Source organism: Sebastes umbrosus, chromosome 12, assembly GCF_015220745.1.
Source record: "Sebastes umbrosus isolate fSebUmb1 chromosome 12, fSebUmb1.pri, whole genome shotgun sequence".
NCBI classification, from domain to species: Eukaryota; Metazoa; Chordata; class Actinopteri; order Perciformes; family Sebastidae; genus Sebastes; species Sebastes umbrosus.
This window is the reverse complement of record NC_051280.1, coordinates 9,072,038-9,089,251: the sequence shown is the minus strand read 5'-3', so window position 1 is coordinate 9,089,251 and position 17,214 is coordinate 9,072,038. Positions and strand designations below refer to the sequence as shown.

Here is a 17,214-nt window from a genome sequence, read left to right as displayed (position 1 = left end):
TAAAATGATGGGATCTGAGGAAATAATTGTGAGAAAACGTCCACATTTTTCCTCTAGTGAAAGCCCTTCTGTACATATTTTAATTTTCTTTTTTTAAATCGATTATATATACAGGCTGCTCTACAACTTTGATCATCTTCAACAACTCTGATGGACGAAGGCCTTATTGCTTTGAGCAGGTGTGAGTTGTTAGTACGATGGTTAGCATTGACTAAACCACCCAGCTTCACCCAGACTAACCAGCGAGTCCTACAGGCAGAGGAGCAAAGCAGAAACAAGTCATTGGATAGAATCAGAATGGAGGCAGCTTCACTCGATTATCTCTACAAAGCAGATTGGCTTCTTGAAGTGAGCAATGTTTGCAGAGCTGCTTGTTCTATTCCAATACGGCGATTAGAAAACCCACCCAAGAAAGATGTCTGCCTGATCATGCAGTACAGAGATAATGAACCTGCTTTGGGAGAGCACACAGTATGTTGACATGTTGACTTACACTAAGCTGCAATAAAACAGGAACAGAAAGCAGGAAGCCAGCCAGCGAGGTTCTTCCACTCACACAGCAGCGCCATGCAACTCTTTTTCTTTTTATCCAACAGAGGTTATTTTAGACAGTGCACACATTTTTATGGTTCGTCTCCTTGGCAACACCGTGGAGTAACCAATCCCACGTGCGTCTGTGTGTGTATGCGTGATGATCTATGTGGTTCAAACACTATAGCTACACCATTTTTGTGTCGTAATGAGTCAGATACATGATAGCATGGTGTAGCAAAGCTGTAGAGAGGGAAATATTTACTAAACTACATCATGCAGCAGTTCACTATGTCAGGAAAAGCTTTGAATCGAGGCAAATGGAGGAAGCTGCATTTAGTGCTCCATTCATACGAAGCACCCTCTCAAGCACCCTCCTAAACACCCTCCCCTGGCCCTGGCTGACTGGAAGCAGGGCAGCTGCAGACAGTGAGTGCAGGGAGAAGGAGGCAGGCGGGGCCGCTGGCTATGAGGATGTGCATGGAGATGCAGATGTGAATGTGGCAGCAGCAGGAAGCGATGGTGGATCAGGGGAGAGGTGGCGGTGGCGGTGGTGCCGGTGTGGTAGAGCTGGGTGGCTCGTGTCGGAGCGGGGGTCCTGCTAAATGTCACCCTGTGTTGGCACTGGACCTCTGGAGTCTCTCAATATTTCCTCTTGAGGCTTTACATGATAGGTTTGGATATTTCAAGTCTATCTAACCTGTCTCATGATGGTCTAATCCCAGCTCACTTTCTCTACAAGTGGGTGACCTGTCAATGCTCGGTGCTTTGGATTTTCTGCTTCACATTGATTAGAAAAAGCCAAAGCTGAAGGATCAAAAAGCAGCAGCACACAAGCCAGTTATCCCTGTGGTAGTTCTTCTAAAACCTCCTACTTAAAACCCAAACAATCAGAAGAATCATGAGACCCCGATTTCACGGTCTCTTCATCAAAATCAAGATCAAGCAAGCCTTTGCTCTTCTCCTCCACGGGAGGTTTCTGTCCTCCAGGAACTCGCCTTAGGACGCCAGCGTTACCATTTGACAAGTGACAACTCCCCACCTGTTGTAGCTCGACTCCACTGTAAGAAATGGGGGGCAAAATCCACTGTCCTCGCTCTGCGCAAAAATGCATTTTTAGCCAAGGTTAGGCCAAGGAGTTAGCCGAATGAAGTCAGACATCTCAGAAAGGAAACACTGGGAATTCTGTACAAAAAAGACTTTTGGAAGAAACTTACTCTGTTTGGCCAACTCTCACTACTAAAGCCTCATTTTTACATTGCACTCCTGTAATACTGTAAGACTTGTGATCAACAGTTTAAAAAAAAAAGAAGAAGATTAAAATCAATGCAACAGAACCAAAGATAGTCTTTTTTTTATTCCATGCATTCTTCTTCCTGGTCAAAACCTGCCGCCTTCATTACCCACGAAGCAACTCAACCTCAAACAGTTTGGTCAGAGATTCAGGTGTGTTTTGTTACATCGACATGGAATCAGGTAGACGGCAATCTCAAAAACCTGTCAACAGATAAGTCTCACGGGGTAAGGGGTTATACTGTATTTCTGGGATTCTGGAATAGCCAGTGAATTCCTTTTCCGTGCGCTGCTCATTGTTACAGTCCGATTAGCAACTTGAGATGCGAGACTCGAGTTGGAGTTGAGAGACGGCATTTACGACCGGATTGTTTCACAAGTAGCCAGTTTACAAACTAATTTTAAACCAATTAAACGCTCATCATGATCAGACGATGGCCAGTGAGTTCCGAGTTTGCATTTCGGCCGATGTATTCCCCCTCTTTTTGCTCTCCACACGGACTGTTTACCTGCATTCAACCAAAGCCTGCTCGAACGTGATTGGTCAATACTACTAAGATGACAAACTGAAACCAGAACGCTTCCGACACTAAAATCTGATGTCACGTTAGTGGACGAGAGATGGATGGTAAAATCAGGTGTGTCTGTCAGAGAATACTGGCAACGGTAACGGAATTTACAACCGAACGTTACGTAGCTCCCTCACACCGGAGAAAGTTGTTTAAGTTTGCAATCGAATATTAAGAGAAAGCTGCATTTTATAGCTAAACGCATTACTAGTATAATTACATTAAATAGTAGACACAAAATCATTTTATATTACATATTTTATTCCATTACAATTGCAACATATCGTCATGCATGTTTTTCGTTTTGCCGTCCTGCCATTTCGTTCCCATGCCGACCAGAAGGTAGTCTGCAGTCTACCATCTGCCTGATTCCATGTGAAGGCTGCATTATGCTAGTGGCGGCTAACGTAGCCTCGAGCCTCAAGCCTCAAGCAGAGATGAGGAGCTACAGAGGTCTGGTAAGCTCACTTCTTTCCAACGCCACACCAGGAGTTTTTTTTTCATTTTCAGACTTCTAGTCTTCAGCTCCAACCGAGATTATCTGACTTCCCACAGCTCCCCCTGGAGCCACAAAAGTCTTTATATAACTTTATTCACATATGCAGTAGTGCTCAGACACCTGTAAACACACTTTGATGAGTAAAATCTGCGCACTTCATACATTTTTTTCACAGAATGAAGACTTTCTCCCTTATTTCTTACAGTGGAGTCACACTGCTGCCACTATGGAGAGGAGGAATGATTACAGTGAGTGACCATCAACTCTCTCAACATACATACGGGCACGTGGATATTGCATTAAGATAGACTTGAAAGAATCCAAACCTAATATCCTAAAAGCTACATTTGCCTACAGCTTAATGAGATTCCCATTGACAGGCACGGCTGTGGATCGTATGTGTTCTGCTGAAGATGTACGGCACTGCCACTGTCTTTAATTAGAGTTTTTGCACACAGTGCTGACTGAGGATCTCATTTAGTTTAGTTTGGACTTAAATGGTCGACTAATGACTGCAAGCTGAGGGCCATTTAAATCAAACCTAAATGAATTCTCACATTAATAAACACACCAGCTGGTTTTCCCGTGGCTATCTGCTCCTTGACAGGATTTTGCAGACTGAAGATTTCTGTCTACTGCTGGTTTAAAGCGATGAAGCCATCTGGTGCGATATTGTTTTGTTTTCAGTGTTTCTTTCTTGCAACGTGATATCGTCTGGACAACCAAGTGGGATGCTTTTGAGGCTGGATGCTAATTAAAGTTCTTTTGAAAGATTTTAAATCTTGTTTGCAATGGTCTTCAGAAAATCCCAAGTATTGACTTTTTCCCATCATCTTTCTCCCTTATTATTGATTTTTCTCTTTTTGCAAAAGAACCAAGCAGCGACAGAAAGAAAACATCTAAACGTACAGAGAGGTGTCACCTTTAAAACAGTAGAAAAGGCCACAAGAAGTTCATTGAACCTACCTGGAAGTCCGTCACCAGGTCTCGTCCAAAGGTGCCAATGGGAGAATCCCGGGACATGGAGGTGACTGTGGACAGGAAGCTGCTGGACTCTGTGAGGTTCGGCATGGGCGACAGATCGTCCGTCCTTTCTCTCAGCCCCTCCCCTACATGGTCCAGCTTCTCCATGAAGATGTGCAGCTCCGTGCGGAAGGCCTTCATGCGAGTGTTGATGGTGTCCAGGACCTGCGTGTCTGGTTTGGATCCAGACTCCTCCTCTCCTTCCGGGCTCTCTCCTGTCGTCACCAGCAGCCTGCCCTCAAAGATCAGACTGTCGGTGTCCGTGATCAGCCGGTCCACCGTCTTCCCGAGCCTGTCCGCCTCGCGTTTCACGTTAGTGAACGACTCCCGTTCTTCCCTCCTGCGGTTGGCCAGTTCGGTGGCGCTGAGCTCGCTGCCGTCTGAGGGTTTGATGCTTCCGAACCCTGAGGTGGTTGCCGTTTTCTCAAACAGGTCTTCGGAGTCGCTCTCGCCCCCAATGGGGCCCTCCCTCTTGGGGTGGAGGAGAATAAGGCGCCCTGCCTCCTCTTCCTCAGCGGCTTCTCGCCGGCCAGCGTCGCTCTCTGCGTCGCTGTCTCGAGGGCTGCCGGTGCGCAGGCCCAGGTGTGCAGCCAGGTCACAGCGCTGGACGTTGGACATGAGGACTCGGTTCTCGTACTGAAGCTTCATCACCTTTCCACTCAGCTCATTGATCTGCATCCTGGCTGATTTAAGCTCCTCCACCATCATCCCGCTGCCGTTCCCCCCATTACCAGGTTTAAATAATCCTCCCTCGCTACCCTCCTCGCCAACAGAGATGCTGCTGCTCGGGCCGAACTTGAAGCGATTCAGTTCGGATGTCAGCTGCCTGTTGTGGTCCTCAATCTCAGAGATGGAGCGGCGCAGCAGCTCCGCCTCCTCCTCCACAAATTGTAGATGGCGACGTAGCTCACTTGCCGAATCCAGCGCATCACCACCGTACGGCGACGAGGGCATGCTGGAGAAGGGTTCCCGCCCAAAGCAGTCTCTTTCATACTGACAGCGGATGTCTTCGTTTTCCGCCCGCAGGCTGCGGTTCTCCACTTCCAGCTCCACAATCTTCCTGCCCAGGATGTTCGCCTCCTCCTCCACCAGCTTGAGCCGTAAACGCAGCTCCGCCTCTCGAGTGGTGTGAGGACCGCCGCCGGAGCACTCGGCCAGGGGAAGGGGACTGTCCACGTCCCCGTAAACTGACTTGTACTTCTGCAGCTCCTGCTCCAGTTCGTCCTTCTCCCGGCCCAGCTTCGCCATCTTTTTTCTCATCAGGCCGGACTCCTCTTTGGAAAACTGGAGCTGGCACCTGAGGTCTGCACTGTCCTCCTAGCAGGGCGATAAGGATGAGAATAATGATGCAATTAAAGACTTTAAGGAATAAAGCTGATGATATGTCATACTTTTATTATTGTCAACAAACAGCTAGGTACCATAGTTTTTAGCAAACGTTTTCAAACAGTAAAAAGCGCATTTGTTGGGGACTACTTCCAGTGGTGGATTAATCAACCCGATTCGACTGTTATCAGGCCATTAAATAGGCGTATCAGTCGCTATAAGCACCATAGATGTGGGTCAGTAGGGCCTACTATGTTGTAAAAGTGAAAGCGAAACTTAAAAGCAACACATTCTAACATACTGTAAAACTGAATGAAACGTTACGTTTTGAACACAATCGAAAAGGCTCCTTTAGGTTTAGGCAACAAAACCTCTTAGTTAAGTTGAAAGTGAAACTTAACTCTTGAGAATACAAAGACATCTACACATTGTTGGTTGCTCACGGGATGCGAACCCCGGTCTCCTGGGTGGAAACTCTGTGTATTGTGACCCATTTATTGCCTCTGACCTCCACCCGATAAGAATTTCAGACTGTCTATACTACAGCGCCTGACTTCTGCTTCTGTCATAATAACGACGGTTGGTAGAGGTCGCTGTCGTGTTCCTTTATTTCTTATGTCAGTGATCTACCATGTGAATAGATGATAAAACCTAATACTGGGTGTAGTAGGCCCCTATTGACCCACATCTATGGTGCTTATAGCGACCGATAACACCTATTTAAAGGCCTGATAACAGTCTAATCGTCCACATTTGGCTGTAGTGAGTATTTACATTAGCAAGACGGTGCATGTGGGATTGAGTCAAAATAAACAACAGTTTGTGTTTTCGTGGTAATGAAGGGACATGTCACCCAGTGCACATGCAGTGTTTCTAATAGTTTATGGAAAACAATTGAGCTCTATAGCACAGAGGATGTATATTAAAAAGAGAAAATATCTCGGTTGTAAAGTCGTAAACCACAGGTGAATGCAAGGTGCTCTTTATCTTTAACTATAGAAAACAGGAAGCTCCTGGGTTTACTCCAGGCAAAAGCTAAGGATGTAGTTAAAATGCCTTTATTAGGTTAGGGTGTATCAAAGTTAAAAATACAAAAGGAGAAAGGCGATTTCGACACACTGGGTCTTCCTCAGGGCTTGGCTGGAAAGAGAAGTCAACCTGAGTGGAATGTTGTGATTCCTTCCTTTGCGACCTGGCCGCCATGTTATGAAAAGTCAAGACAAAACCAAGCACCGCACACCGGACGGTGCAACCTTTCTCATTTTACAGCCAAACAGTACAATACAAGATGTTTCTGAAGACATTTGAGGCGAGAAATAGGCATTACAGTAACAGAAAATAGATTCATATTTGATCAACGCTGCCTAGTTTGACCGTTTAATCAGAGTTTCGTGAGCAGTGATTGACAGATGCTGCAGAGACTGCTCGGCTCTGATTGGTTGTTTTTCTTCGGCGCTGGGAAATCTTGCAAATGACAATAGGAGCACTAAGAGGAGCAGAGGAATATGATTTATTTTCACAGATAACCTGTCTCATGCACTACTGTCAGGATATAATGACAGTTTTATACAAGTTTATAAAAGTTTTTTTAATCATATTTTCTGTAATCAGCTTTAAGACATGGATACACCACAGCATCAAATTTAAAAATCCAATATGTCTCTCTCTGAAGTAATTTATTAAGATGATCGCCACCTCTGATAGATTGCTCCACAAACTCAATACTCTCCACTTTCCAATTTTAAACTTTGATATGCCCAAAACTAATAAAGCCGTTTAACTACATCCAGTTAATGGTTGGTTTTGGCTTTTTTTAATGGGATTCGTTGACAATAATAAAAATATAGAATATCAACGAGATTATCCTTTAATGCATTTGGCATTCAATATTTTATGATTTTGAATTTAGAGGAAAAGGACAGAACAATATTTTTTTTAAATGTTTTACCTGACTTGTAGACTTCTTGTCTTTAAATGCTTCCCTGCTTCCTCGTCTCCTCAGTGCAGTCTGTAAAAGAACGAGGAAGAAGGATGTAAAACATGTAATCATATACACCGTTTTAAAAAAAATTCTTATGACATTCAGTGGCGCTGCAAGAGGGAAACAGAAAAATTATATAAACCAACACGCAGCACACCGATAAAAGAATTCAATAGTGAGGATCTCTGCAGTTTCTAAGATGCTATTGATATTTCCATACATCACGATGCCAGTGTTTATACAAACAGCCATAATAATGATGGTGCTGCATAACACTGGTGCAGTGCATGTACGCCAGCGCCCCTGATGTGAAACAGACTCTGCAAAAGGCCAGGACGAACATTAATCTACATGGATATCTTATATAACATTTCCATCATCAGGTCAAAAGTCTAATAAAGAAGTATTTACTCTAATGCAGACTGCAGATCATGTGACACGATTACTGTCTGATTCATGCACGTAGTAACGGTAATGGCCTGTAACAGAGGCCAACATCTGGTTACCATGTCAGTCTTACTGCGAGTGAGTGGATGGGCACAACTACTACTGATTTACATGTTGTAAAGTAAATCGTCATTCAGGCAATTCTGCTCAACATTAAGACCAGAAAAACTTGAGAGTAGAGATGATGAGGATGTTCTGTCGTATGATGCACCAGGGCGCCTTAGATTCCATTCAGAGCTCAGTGTGACAGACGTCTTATCCCGGCTCAGATTCAGTGACACATGGCGCTTCCACGGCGCTCTGGGGGGAAAGCATCTGTCTGTCCAGTGGGGAAATCTGTCCGGTAGCTAATACTGTGCTAGGCATCGCACGCAAAGCCCGGATAAAACCGGGTCCTCTGCACGCCAGCTTAGTCTTAGCGACTAATAAAATCATTCATTTTTATCAAGTCTGTGCACTTTCTCTTGCCATCAGCTGCAGCTCTATAAGACAGAGACAAGATGAGAGAAAGGAGAGGTGAGAGGAAATGAGGAGAGAGAGAGAGAGGGAGAGGGAGAAATCCCCCTCTATAAATGCAGAGTGCAGAGCTTTCAAGTGTGAACCTTTTTTCCAGGAACAGATTGCTGCCCTGTCAGAGTTATTTAAAGGTTCAGATGATCAGTTAAGCCGCCTTCCTTTCTAGGAAGCATAACTTAATATTTCTGATGTCAGGGTTGCAATCGTATTTCATAGTACTCTACAAATCATTTGTGATCATTCTACTAAGGCTGCAGTGAATGATTTTTTAAATATATTTTTTGGGATTCATTGTTAAAAAATGCAACAAAAAAAGAAGTGAGAAACATCACAATTTGCCAGAGCCTAAAGGTGATCTTCAAATGTCTTGTTTTGTCTGACCAACAGTCCAAAAACACAAAGATATTCAATTCACAATGATATAAAACTGAGAAAATCAGCAAATCATCACATTCGAGGAGCCGGAAGCAGTGAATGTTTGCATTTTTTGTTGATAAATGAATGAATAAATTCTCATTACATCCCGACAGCAATCAACAAATCAAATACTCTCACGAAAAAAAGAAAAAGGACTGTAATAAACCCATTGAATCATTTCATTTGGCACGAATGAAATGATTGCACGGGCTACCTGCCTTTCTGCGCGCACTCTGCCTGGCACTCATTGCGCATCATCGTAGTCTTCCACAAGCTAGTAGCTTGACGGATGTGAGTACTAACAAGAGCCACGTTTGTTGTTCACGTTGATCATGATAATTTTCTCTCTAGATTTAGCAACTTTTGGAGCTAGTGCTGCTAGCTACTTTCATTGGAAGAGAGTTGGCAACACTGGGCTCGTTTGTTTTGGCTGGATCCTATCAATATCGATATTACCAACCCTATCTTTAAAAAGACTAATGATTATCAAAATTGTTGTTGATAAATCAATTATTTGACTTATATGTATGTCTTTGATTTAAAGCATTTGAACTTTAATTTCTTATATCCCTTTGTCAAAAGGAACAGAACTTATTGTTAACTCTATTGATCCCTTAAACAGATTAATACTGAACATGTCCCCAAAAAGGCACACATGAGTATCGTGATCGGTTGGCATGCTAAACGCAAAAGCATCTCGCGTGCCGATCCGTTAATGTGACAGCATTCAATTCAGGCTTATATTGTGATTAAACTGTTATAGGAATGTTGCTGATCTGACCTCGTACGACTGCCATTGTGACTTTTAAACTGCCACTTGAGGGATGAATGAAGTATTTTGAATTGAAGTTAATTCTCTCCAGTAAAGACCTCAGTCAGTGAACAGAATAATTATTATTCATCAGTGTTGCAGCTGCTGCTGTTTAAAGATACAACGGTCTTCTTCTACCTCTCTCTCATTTTTTTAAACTTTGTATAAAGCAAACTCTTCACTGTACAAGCTCTGTTGCCAGATAAAATAGACCAGTAGGACAGTGTGAATCATTCATGGCCAGACGGATGGAAAGTGTGAGGGTGAACCTGTTTTGCCCGGAGCAGGAATGGACCTTGACTCAGTCGCTGGCTCTGCGACAGGAAGGGAGCGCCCACTTAGAAACAGCAGCAAAACATGAACATAACCATGTTGTGGGCAGTCATAGTTACAGAAAGAGATGATTTGGGCCTTATATTTTGCCCAGCTCTGTGGCACATTTTACCTTGGAGTTTTTTATGATAAATTCCGCACTTAAGGCAGCTTTCTTTTGCTGCTCAAAAGATCTTAGTTCTCTGCTAAAGTGTGCTTAATGATCAATATTTTCTAATTTGCCTTTCATCTACATGTTACTGAAGAAAACACAGAATTTCTGACACATACAGAGAAGAGTTTCAAGCATCTCTTTCTGCCCTTTTGTTGCCTTCACAGTCTCTTTTTGAAGTTTCTGTGTCTGATCCAAACTCAACCTCTGCTGGTGCATTCAAAGGCAGCAGTCCACCAGGAGCTGAATGCAGAAAGGTTGATAGTACATGGTGTCTTTTGGGGCAACTCTTGCCTAGCATGGATTACATGATGTGTTTGACGATTAGTGAGATCTCGTCACGGAACAAACTACCTGGTTTTCCCTTCAAAGGAAAGTAAACAGATATGTCTGTTCCCATATGGAACTTGTCAAGTTCAATTGTTTAGGGTGTCCCAAATAGAGTGGTGCAGGAATGAATCCTAAAACCTGGAAATGAGTTAGCATTTTAGCACTTCCGGTTCCCTCATCTCAGAGCCACTGTTTTTTTTTAATGTTTTTTTAGTTGGATGCCTGAAATAAGGTCTGTGGTTAATACTGTACAAGCTGAAGAGATTTTAACGTTTTGTTCTACGATATAGAATACATCAATAAATCTTGTAACAGGAGAGACTTCAGAGAACAGGTCCAAAGGACACTGGAGCACAAGGATTTAAGGCAATCAACTTTATTAAAGACTAACGTATCAACGCCAACTTCATCAGAGTCAAACCGATCTGAGACTCACATTCTCCTGCATAACCTCCCCTAATTGGGAATTGATTCAGCATTGGCTGGAAAAAATATTTAAGAGAATGTGAGTCTCAGATCGGTTTGACTCTGATGAAGACGCAGTTGGCATCGAAACGCTAGTCTTCTAATAAAGTTGATTGCTTTAAATCCGTGTGCTCCAGTGTGCTTTGGACCTGGTCTTTAAGTCTCTTCTGTTACAAGATTGCCCTATTCTGTGAGCACCGTACAGGCCTACTATTCCTTGTGAAACGGTTGAAGCGTATCTAACCTCCTTTTTTCACATCAATAAATATCCCACTTGTGAATTTTGAAGCTTTTACGTGTCTTAAAACATGCGGTTGCTAACAAGTGGCTAAATGAGACTACTACACGTCATCTCACCGACTCGTCCGCCTTTACAGCTTCGTTGTGTATTCTTGCATTCTTGCATTCTTGCATTCTTGCGTTCATGCGACCGTGGTGTAGTTTGTTTATAGACTAACATTACCTTTTTCCTTCTGGAGATTGAATTTACGCTTCAAAAATGATAAAAGTGGTGTTCATTGGTGGAGATCATCTTAGAGAACAAAACGTGTAAGTATCTTAAACGTGTATTTGCCACAGAGCTTATTTTTTGCAATAATCCAAAACACAATGGAAAAATCCCATTGGGATTTTTGTTAAGGGAACCAGGGTGATGCTAACTTCCTGGTTGGCCTACAAAAACACATCATCCCTGGAGAACTCTATAGTTACATGTCAAAATGACATGACATGTTGTTATTGTTAACCTCATGGCAAACTGCACCAATGCACCGATTTCACTTCAACCTCGGGAATCCTCTCCAAATTGTTTTTATTTGATGATGACAGACTGTATTTCACGTTTTACTCCAGTTATTTGTTATTTGTTGCTACAACAGATGTGTGAATCCACGCCCGTCTCAGCTCCCCTCCTCTCCCCTAACCCCCCTCCGGTTCAGTCTCAGCTTTGTGTCTGTGTCAGTATCTCCAACACCAGTCGTGGTTTAATTCCCAGCCCTGGTGACAGAGCTAATCTCTCTGGGGAGACAGCGGATTAGACGGCATCTTGTGCAAAACTCCTCACAACCAGGGAACCCTGTTTACTGTATGCAGAAGTCAAACAACCGTGTGATCGGAGAGTAAAGAACACTGATCAAAATCGTTTGTCTAAGCCAATTACCTACCTGTTAGTCAAAATGTTCTTAAATTTACCTCTTCATGAGTAATGTTGCTGATACTTTTGAAGGGGACCTATCATTTAAAACTCACGTTTTCAGTGATTGTGCACATACATTTGAGTATCTGGCGTGCCTACCAACCCACAAACTGTGAAAGCAATTTGAAAATGTGCATGGTATGTCCCCTTTAAAAATGAAAGAACTCATGGAAGTTACCCTCTTAATTGTTTGTTATTAATTACATCTGCTGTCTACAACTTTAATTGTATTTCGAAACACACTGATATATAAGGAAATCATTGAAAATAGAACTGCTTGAACACCGAGCATATCATAGTCTCCTAATGAACTTAAGCATCAGCTATAGCTACACCAGTCGGCAACCTTCAGGTCTGAAAAGTGAAGTCAATGCAGAAGTGCTTTAAACTTGCATTTTTTCTAATAGCCAGCAGGGGGCGACTCCTCTGGTTGCAAAAAGAAGTCTGATTGTATAGAAGTCTATGAGAAAATGAGCCTACTTCTCACTTGATTTATTACCTCAGTAAACATTGTAAACATGAGTTTATGGTCTCAATCGCTAGTTTCAAGTCTTCTTCAATACAGCATGATGTTCATTTAGTAAATGATGGTCGCATTTAGAGTCAAATAGACCATAAAGCAGGGGATGCTTTAGGGTATGGCTACCTTGTGATTAACAGGTCACTACCACGGCGTTGTCCGGTCTGGGAGTTGTCCGTTTTTCGTCTTACAACTTTAACCCTTTCACAGTATGATTCGGTTGTACTTAACTCCCCACTCTCGTGTCACTTCTGGTTACACAAAAACAAGATGGCGTCGGCCAAAATGCCAAACTCGAGGCTTCAGAACGACAGTCCACAAACCAACGGGTGATGTCACGGTGACTACGGCCACTTCTTATATACGATACGATATACGATACTTCTATGAACTTTGTTTGGACAAGTTGTTACTTTATCAGTTGTTGAAAGCAAGCTGCTAAAACTGTCAGTAATGCTGCTGGGAAATAATGTAAATACACACTAGAGAGAGTAGATTTGAGTTTTAGTTGAGCAACCCACTCATACACCCTCAGTCCTAATCACAGTGTACAGGATCAATATGATTAGCATTTCACAAAGCGGGATCACATAAACACTGAAATAGGAGATACAGAAGAGCAACAGAGAGGTTCTAGCTGCAGGGTTACAGGTCTGATCCCTGTAACAGATGGTGTGTCTCTCCATACTGAAGAGCCTTAAAGCTAAACACTAAACCTCAGCCTCTTCCTGAGTCACCACTACTCTCTGACATTGCTTTTTGACACCAATTGTATGCTTATTTTTTCCTTCCTTTCCCTTTATTTCCCTTAAAAGATAACTCCACCGATTTAGCACTGCACTCTTATAACGCTGTAGGACTCACGATGTACAGTTGGAAAAATTGCACTCCTGTCAGATTTGCACTGAACAGTTAAAAAAAAAGAGATTAAAATTCATGCAGCAGAACCAGGGATATAGTTGCTTTTATTCCATGCATTCATCATCCCTGTTTAAACCTGGCGCTTACTTTACCCACAATGCAACCAGACCGCCAACAGTTCTGTCAGATATACGGGGGTCGTGTCTAGAAGGTAACCCACAAAATCTGATCTGAAATCTGCAAAAACCGTAATGTAACCTAGAGCTGTTAGCTACAAGCAGAGATGAGGAGCTACGGAGGTCCGGTAAACTCACTTCTTTCCATCTCTACATCACCAGACTTGTTGACTTCAGCTGATTAAAGTGACATCACTTGAGGCTTCACACAACTCCAATAAAAGGCTTTATACAACTTTATATACAGATTTTAAGTGTAAAATCAGTGGAGTTCCCAGGGATCAATATAAAATAAAATGCTAAATAATCAACTGGATGTTCAATGCAATCAAAAAATGCTTTACAAATAAAAATTAAAAAAACTGATAACTCATTTGTTAGCTTTTAATTTCATTTTGCTTGGGATAATTCATTTGGTCAATGGAATATAATCACGATACAAGATATGCGAAAAAACTGAGTTATTGTCAATAGTGCTCGATTTTTACAAATTTTGATAATTAAATGATCATTTCAGTCACTTATCAAGCAGAAATGTAAAACATTTGCTGCTTCCAGCTTTTCAAAATGTGAGGATGATGCTTTCTTTCTATTCTATATAATTGAAAACTGATAATCTTTTTGGGTTTTTGACTGTTGGTTGGACAAAAGAAGGGATTTTTAAAGGATTTTAAGGTGTCACCTTGGGCTCTGGGAAATTGTGATGGGCATTTTCACTATTTTCTGACATTTCATAGACCAAATGAAATGAAAAAATAATGAAGTGATTTATTAATAATTAAAAATAATTTCATACTCGTTAGTTGCAGCCCGAACTGCACAACACTACCAGCTACTGTGCATGACAACTGCTCCACATATTGACGTGGAGATTTCCCTGATTTGAACACACACACTCACACATTTATTTCCCTGTTCCTTGTGTGGCTGTTTTTCTTCCACTTTAACACACAATTGCACTCATGCACACCAACAAAAAGCACTCAGGCACAAACATCCCTCTTCATCATCATCTGAATGCACTGCTCTCACAAGCCTGTTAGCACGGGTTAGTGGCAACCAGTCATGCAGTCATGCAGGCTGGCAGGCGGCTCCAGCTGGTGTGGGAGCTGGCTGTAGTACTGGTGAGGCTGGTTTTTACTCCCCTGGGCCTCTGCCAGCCCGCGGGATTAGCAGATTGTAGTTATACAGTCGTTACCCTGCTGGGACGGAATGAACCCGGTGCTGTGGGCCCTGACTGACTGACTGACTGACTGACTGTATTCTCTGGCCTTCTCCTGCACCTCCTTCCTGAACCCACACCCCTTTCTACTTGGTTTTATTCTCCCTTCGTTCACTCTCTCCTCCGTTCTTTCCCATTCCCATCAACATGTGACCCGTGACGGACATCTGAAATGTAAGGGGGCGTGTGGTTCTGTCCTTCTGAGAGACGGTGAGACGGTGGTGAGGTCATTGTAGCCATCGAAAAACATCTTCAAAGGCCTCACTTATGGTGAGGATTATGGTTGAGGGTTAAGATGAGAATCAAGATTTTATTAAGTTTAAAATTGAGGTTGAGGTAGATTTAAGCTTTGAATTTGGATGCAGCAACCCGGGATACAGGTGTCAATTCTGGCACATTACATGCATACGGTCCTTTCAAAATAAACTTCCATCTTCACAGGAAACAACTTGGTTAGGTTTAGGTAACAGGGTACGAACAGCCATCTCGAGTATGGCATTTTTTGACCCACATATCCAGCCCGACCTCCTCCCTTTGTGACGTTTGTTGCTCTTTATACTTCATGGCATCACCCCAATAATTGCTGCAACAACTTATAAGACATAATAGAGCATGTGGATGGCCATCAGATACTTCTATCATAATGTTCCAAGCCCTTGTACACTTTCATAATTTATTTTAATCATTTGATTCATTAATTCCGATTAATGACTAGAACAACTTGACACACAGTGCTAAGCTGCATCTCAAATTAATCTTCAGGTTCCCAGTGTTCAGATGATGTACACCTCTTCTATGTGACATGTACTGTTGACCTGCTATCTCCCCCTAAAGACCCCCTGTGCCCCCCTAAAAAATACAAAAATGAGTCTATGAAAAAGAGGGGTGGAGTGGAAAAGGTAAAATCGGAATTAGGATTTTGTCTGGGTTAAAGTTAAGTTTAAATTAAAGGTAAATTCAGGGTCAGGATTTGTCTTAAAGTTGAAGGTTGGTAGAGGTGGTTAAGGACGAGGTAAGGATTAAGTTTAGGTACATCAGGATGAGAACATCAGTTCCCACAAAGCCACAAATGTGTATGCATGGGTGTGTGTATGTGTGTGTGTGTGTCCGTGTTTGGGTGTGTACAGTATGTAGAAGTAAAGCAATCAGACGGTGACATCTGGAATGTGCATGATGCATTTGACAATTTGTTCAACAATTACCTCCAGCATTGTTCTACTCTGCACCACAATTAGTGTGGTGTCACAAGCCATCCATTACGGTGTGTGTTTGTGATTCCGACATCCATTAGTGTAACTCGGGGGAATATATTCAACAGATGAGTAAAAGCACATCGTTCAGTAGGTGACGTTCGAGGCTGAAAAGCAGAAACATGCTGCTGCAACAATCTCACGACATGATCTTGGAAAGACTGGTGCGTTCACGAGGGAAAAGGAGAATATTGTGTACTCTGACACGCCTGTTTGCGTAAGACACTGAGGCATTTTTGGAACAAGTGCTGGATGACATCGCCCAGTGACATCACCAAAACAAAATCCCCTTGTGGGGAGGAAAAAAATATTTCGGGGGTGGAGGATGAGTAAGAATGGGAACACAGCGAGTGTATTTTCGGCAGCATCTGTACTCAACAGCTTGGCCTATTTATGATTTTGCTCGAAGACTGTAACACAGTGCAGAGAGCGGCGTCTGGCTCTGGTAATGGGATTTAACAGGAAGTGTGGTGTGTGACCAGTGAAACGGGGAGGGATGGAGGGATGACGGGGGGGTGGGGGTGGAGGACTGGAGCACAAAAGGAGCTGCGACGGGCCGCTGGATGCAGATAAACCCCTTCTCAACCCTGACAGAGGAGCCTAAGACTCCAGCACAACAGAATAAATATTGCTCACCCGGCGGGAGAGCTCAGAGAGATAAGTCGCTATGAAATGTTTAGAGGCAGATTATATTAGTGAGATCTGGGTGAATGAGCGCTCAATCTGGACTGTAATCCGTTCCAATAAATTAATTAATACAGCACACACACTTGAATGTGTATAAGTGTCACACATGCTCTCATTTTATCATTTAATTTAATTTTTTCTCCAGCCGAGGACACATTTGGACGCACAAGCGATTTCTTTTAAAGCTCCATGATTTACGGCGCAGTGTTATTTTTATAAGGATGATCAATCTCTGGCTTGCAGCACCTGCAGAAGGCCTCTGTACGGTCTAAATATACAGCGTCTGGATACGCTCCATCAGCCAAACATGAACCATGCAACCAACAGGAATTCAATTTGATGTTGAAAATGGTGCACAAACCCTCGTACAGGCTATAGCGAGGCTACTGCGAATAGCTGTGGCAATGATATTTCAAAAAGCCCTAAACCAATCAAAGCTAACTGAGTTAAAGTAATCCAGTAGAGTGCGCTGCTCAGCCGGCGTGCACACGTGTGTTTGTGTGCACACGCGTGTATATCCGCAGCCATCAGTCTCCCACATGTGTCTGAGAACGTGTGGGTGCATGGTTTGCAGTGCCTACTTTATAGTCCTGCTGCATGCGTGTGCGAGG

At 42.9% G+C, this 17,214-nt stretch overlaps 1 protein-coding gene across 5 annotated transcripts in view; it reads right to left on the bottom strand.

Moving 5' to 3' along the window:
- LOC119498079 (microtubule cross-linking factor 1) overlaps positions 1 to 17,214 on the bottom strand; it is a 93,714-nt gene that overhangs the window by 40,690 nt on the left and 35,810 nt on the right. For all 5 annotated transcript variants that reach the window (XR_005209042.1, XM_037786568.1, XM_037786569.1 and 2 more), the window contains exons 4-5: positions 7,190 to 7,249; positions 3,859 to 5,232 (exon numbers count right to left, since the gene is read on the bottom strand). Coding sequence is in view for 4 of the 5 variants with exons in the window: in XM_037786568.1 (XP_037642496.1) it covers positions 3,859 to 5,232; positions 7,190 to 7,249 (1,434 nt within the window). In the remaining variant the exon portion in view is untranslated. The remainder of the gene's footprint in view (positions 1 to 3,858; positions 5,233 to 7,189; positions 7,250 to 17,214) is intronic.